Below are 5,240 nucleotides of genomic sequence, written 5' to 3'. Positions count from 1 at the left end.
CATAATGTTAACAACATAATGCAATATACTTAATAATTTTTGTAAATTATCTTTAGGCGAGCAATTGCATAATCTGGAGGCGTTTATTTACTCCAGATATGGAATAAGTTTCCTCATCATCATCAGTTGCTTTTTCTTTTGGCTGAGGCTCATCATCCTCTTCGGTTTCATCATTTAAACCCTGACAAATGTTGTGGAGAACACAACAAGCCATAATAACAGCAGGAATGTTCACCACTTCAGTCATGTCTATACCCTTCAGCCTACGAAAGCGACCTTTCAATAAGCCAAAGGCCCTTTCCACCGTACATCTCGTTTGAGAGTGAAGGTGATTATAGTTTCTTTCACTGGCAGTGAGATGGCCATTATCCCTAAAAGGAGTCAGTAACTGACTCCTTAAGGGATAAGCTTTGTCTCCTAAAATATGGTAAGGTTGGGGAACTTTTGTTCTTAGGTTTTGCCCTAGGAAAGATTTGCTGAACACTCTAGCATCATGGACACAGCCAACTTCTCCAACATAGCAGTCAAGAAATTTTAATCTGTAAATTAAAAAAAAATATATTTAAGAACTACTTTAAGTATCAATGGACAAATATATATATATACACATTCATTTTGTTCTCTTCTAAATTTGGCTGCCACTTCAAAATATGCATTATTTGGATTTGAGTGCATTTGCTTATCTATCCACTGGTGTTTTGTATACTTTCAGATTGCCAATGCTGATGAAGATCAATCTTAAAGCAGCCGCTCTTTTCTTTTTCTTTGGCTTAGTTTTCTTTTTTTAAATAATTCATCCCCCCTTCTTTTAAAAAAGTTTTTTCATCCTTTTGTTACTTACCATTATATATATATATATATATATATATATTCAATTTTAATCCTGCTCACAAAACTTAGTGGTATTTCTTTTACAGCACTTACATATTGATCTTTCCCTTTTTCTAGTATCTAGGGGTTGTGTTCTTCCCTCCTCTTTTTTTTAAAAAAATCTCCATAGGGACTGTGGAGTCTGTAGTATAAGGCTTTAAGTGTCGAGAGTCTGCAGTTTTGTTTTTGTTGTACTCTGCCAGAGCTAGCAACTAAAAGTTGGAGTTAAGGAGTCATGTTTGGATTGATTTTTGGGTCAAAAAGTCAGAGTCAAAGGCCCTAAAATTACAGGAGCCTAACTCAGTCAATTTTCCTCCAACTCCGCAGCCCAATCATATATATATCAACATCTTTTAACACTCAAGCGCTTCAACAATGTTTTGATATAGAAAGTTTCAATGTAAGGTGACCTACCATTTATGACAAAAACAATTTCTCAAGAAATTTCATTTCTATAATAAAGGAGTTGTCTTACTTGTTGTCTGCTACGCCTTGTAGAACCAAAGATGCAAAACTGTGTCTATTTATATAGCTTTCTGGGTGCTCAAGTGGCACTTTGATGGGAATATGTGTCCCATCAATGCATCCTATTACGTCAGGTACTCCTGCCATCCTTTTAAACTCACTTTGGATTATAGGTAGCTCTGTCGACTGTGGCCATTTAATTATTTCTGGGGCTTTCTGCACTAGTATTGCACATATTTTCTGTACTGAATTCCACAGTGTTTTTGGGCACACACCAAATCGGTCAGATATAGATCTGTAGGATGCAAGAACAAAATTTTTTAATTCTAATATTCAAAACATTTTCTATTGTAAGAATATAATGTTTCAAACTGACATATATTGTTCATACACATTGAAATATTGACCTTTAAAATTAAGCATTAAAAGTGATGGTTGTAAAATAAACAGTAACTAAAAATGCGAGCTATCGAAAGGAAAGGTTTGGGTTCCCTTCCCTAGAAAATTTTAAGTTCTTCGATAAATTTCAAAAAAATTTTGAGTGAGAGCCTCCAAATCTCTCCTCCCGCATCATCAAAAATCGTCTAAAATTAAATTGTTAGAACTGCAATTTTTAGGAGAGAGTCCCTTAAAGCCACTCTGCTTTCAACATAATTGGAGGAAACACTAACTGCATTTTTTAAAGTCGTTCTTAAATCGTTTCTCCAAGATGGTCTAAAACGCATTTTTAAGACTACAATTTCGAAAATTTTAGGAGGAAAATTATTTTTGAAAAGAATATTATGCTTATGATTAAGTTCAAACTTATAATCAGAGTTGCCAAGTAGTGAAAAACGAAGTTAGTAGCAGAGTTTTACGTGGCAGGGGGAGGGGTAAACCGCACATTTTTAATTACAAATGCAACATACGCAACGAATAATTTACATTAAGAGGCAATATTCTGTTTCTTAGTGCATTGCATTTGAAGCCTGTTCCACATCGAGCCCAGTGGTGTTCCCATAGGGTATACTCTCAAACCTTTTTTAGACATATAGCATATACCCTCAAGATTCAAAATTTTTCATATAATGAAATAATTGTGCGTAATAGATTACTAGGAGTATACCCTCAGAAAAGTAGATGGGAACATCACTGATCAAGCCATGTGAACGTAATTCGTCAAAAAAAAAAAAAATCTTTTTGAATTTTTAACCAGGGTTAAAAGAGCGCGCGTCCCCTCCTTTGCTTGCGCATCAGAAAAAAGTTTTTCCTCTCTCCTAAACAAGTAACACTTTACTTTGGAAAAACTAATAATGATTGGTTTATTGTTTTTTTTTTTTTGCATTAATTGTGGTAAGATTATTTTGCTTATTTTTAAACACACATCTAGGATTTTGTTAACAAAGCAATATTATTTGAATGATGATATTATGGACATTATCTATAAGGATTGAAAAATTTCCTGTGATTACAAAGAAAAAAAAAAGAAAATTGTAAGTTTTGGACACATTTTCATGACTTCGTAGTTCAAAGCTGTAGTTTGTAGAAACTACCATTTTTTGTTGCAGATGGCAGCTCTGTTTATAGTACTCAGGATCCAGTTTCACTGCTTGACTCCATTTTAAACCATAAACTAAATTCTCTGTCCATCTTTAGGATGGTTTTAAAAAAACTTGGATGCCACCTGTTTGATACACTCGTCATCTTTTGGCCCGCCAGATTTGCGTGCTTTTTCAATGGCAGTTTAAACCGCCAGGATCCTTGGTATAGTGGTGCCCCTGATATTCGGTATTAATTTCTTGATACAAGAAGGAAGGACAACTTCACCCCCGGTCCCCTAAATGACTAGCCTGCAATTATGTCATTCATATTGATGAAAATATAAATTTCGGTTTACCTGTAACATTCGGGTGTTGCTAAATACCAAATGACCATGTGCAATTGCTTTTTCAAAGGTACACATGGTCTTCCAGTAGCTTGCACTTGAAAACTCTCGGACACCTATGAAATAAAAATAAAATGAATCACAAGGCGACGCATTTACACAGAGAAATAAGTGGATGTTTTTTTTTTTTTTGGGGGGGGGGGGGGGGTATTTCGAGTTATGTGACACGATAAAAACTTTAAGAGAAAGGAATATTAGAGTTTTCGGAATTCGACTGTATGTGGAACATAGATGTGGTGCAAGAAAGAATTTTATTTTAGACATAAGAGGTTAAAACGGGGGTGCCCACCCCCCTAAATATCACAAACCCAAAAAAAACGGGAAAAATACCCCTCAAAACACCCTCCCCAACATATTTCAATGGAGCAGTTTGTGCGGTGACTTCCCTGAGTTATAATGAAGAATATAATGCACCCAGGCAAGGAAAGACACCGCTCCAAAAAACAGCTTTGGAGAAAACCAAGGCTTTGCATTATAGTTTTAAGTAATTGTCTCAAATACTACTATACATGCAAAAAATTTTTTGATGTGATGTTAACTGGATAGTTTTTGTTGGTTAAATTAATAATCAGGGGTGCCCATTCCCCCCCCCCCCCCTAATTTTACTCTCTTCCTTTTAATTTTAGCTCTCTCTTTTTTATTTATTTTTTAAAAATACTTTTTTAAACTTTTCGATTATTAGTATTATTTTATCAAAAAAGTTCTGTGCTACACCAGTGACACACACACTAAATAAATAAATGAAATTAAATATAAGAAGTATGAAATAAAATAAAATTTATAATTCAAATTAAAAATAAATCAATTAAAAAAATTTTAAAACAAAAAAATCCCTATGGACATCCCTGTTAAAAATGCATCTTTGAGTTAAGAAATATTTCTTCAACTATGAAAATTGAAAAATGTTTCACCAAAGCACCAGTTATGAAAGTTAAAACCACCAGTTAAAACTATGTGGCAAGAAAGGGCATTTAATTTAGATTTTAAATTCAATAACTAGTGCGTTTTGTTCCAAATTTTAATAAGTTGTGTCAATTTCCTTGGTGCGATATATCAAACCCTTTTAAAGAGAAAGTACTCAGTAATACATGAGTTTCATAATTAAATGAGTAAGAAACACTCCATACTATATTTTCAATTCTTTCCATGGTATGTATGTGCAGACGAAAATGACTTTTAAAGACTCCATCACTCATTTGGCTCACAATGTTTTCAAAATAACCTTCCATGCGTGGAATTTTCTCCCTCACATCAGTACATAGAAGAATATCATCTTCGGAAGAAGAAGAAGATGATTCAGTGGAATCAGAATCAGATTCTGAACTGCTAAAAATAAATTCTAATATTTCAGCTTGCTCCATTGCGAAAATAAGCGAAAAGCGAAATCGACCGGAAAAACCGCGCGTTTGTTTATAAACTTCTTTCGACCGGTTGGTGACCGTGACGTCACAGCCACGACCGGTCGAGATCGGAGCAACCGAAGACCGAGAGTTTAGAAACGCGCCCTGCATTTCCATTAGTACACTTTTTTAGTACGGTGCAAGCGGAAAGCATGCTCTCCGCAACATACGAAGATCAATTTAGAATAGAAAGCGATAAACAGTTCAAAACTGCAAACAGGATACCAATCATGCCAACAGGGTTGCCATAGTACACATTTTTGGTACGTGCAAGGAGGGATCATTGTTTGACATTGTAGCTCGTTCTGTTTTTACAATAATTCAGACATTGGGATGGTCGTCAAGTTTTTGCATGTGTAATTTTGTTTCTGTTAGGAATATTGCTTCCTCGTCAAGCATGGGGAGGGATCAGAAAAAAAAAAAAAATATATAGAAGAAAGTTTCGTGATGGCCACAACATACTAGTTTTTTTTTGTGTTAATAAAAATAGCTTTATAAATGCAACAATAAGAAAGATAAATTACAATATTCTCGTCTGCTTATTTCACGTGATTTTAATTTTCGGGAGATAATCGGAAATG

At 34.5% G+C, this 5,240-nt stretch overlaps 1 protein-coding gene across 1 annotated transcript; it reads right to left on the bottom strand.

Moving 5' to 3' along the window:
* On the bottom strand, window positions 1-4,620 carry LOC129223234 (putative nuclease HARBI1). Its single transcript, XM_054857799.1, has 4 exons — window positions 4,387-4,620; window positions 3,212-3,315; window positions 1,346-1,630; window positions 1-539 (listed from the first exon to the last, which is right to left on the bottom strand). The coding sequence occupies exons 1-4, from the start codon at window positions 4,618-4,620 to the stop codon at window positions 53-55; spliced, it is 1,110 nt and encodes a 369-aa protein (XP_054713774.1). The 3' UTR covers window positions 1-52.
* Between the last annotated feature and the right edge of the window lie 620 nt (window positions 4,621-5,240).

The sequence above is a fragment of the Uloborus diversus genome, chromosome 5 (genome assembly GCF_026930045.1).
Source record: "Uloborus diversus isolate 005 chromosome 5, Udiv.v.3.1, whole genome shotgun sequence".
Taxonomy (NCBI): Eukaryota; Metazoa; Arthropoda; class Arachnida; order Araneae; family Uloboridae; genus Uloborus; species Uloborus diversus.
This window is presented reverse-complemented; position numbering and strand designations above follow the sequence as displayed.

What these genes read in the sequence shown, in the direction of transcription:
- LOC129223234 (XM_054857799.1), bottom strand. Translation starts at nt 4,620, where the DNA reads ATGGAGCAAGCTGAAATATTAGAATTTATTTTTAGCAGTTCAGAATCT. An exon ending in TGGAAAGAATTGAAAATATA is followed by an intron (nt 3,316 to 4,386) that starts GTATGGAGTGTT and finishes TTTATTTCATAG; the next exon opens with GTGTCCGAGAGTTTTCAAGT. An exon ending in CAAGGCGTAGCAGACAACAA is followed by an intron (nt 540 to 1,345) that starts GTAAGACAACTC and finishes TTTAATTTACAG; the next exon opens with ATTAAAATTTCTTGACTGCT.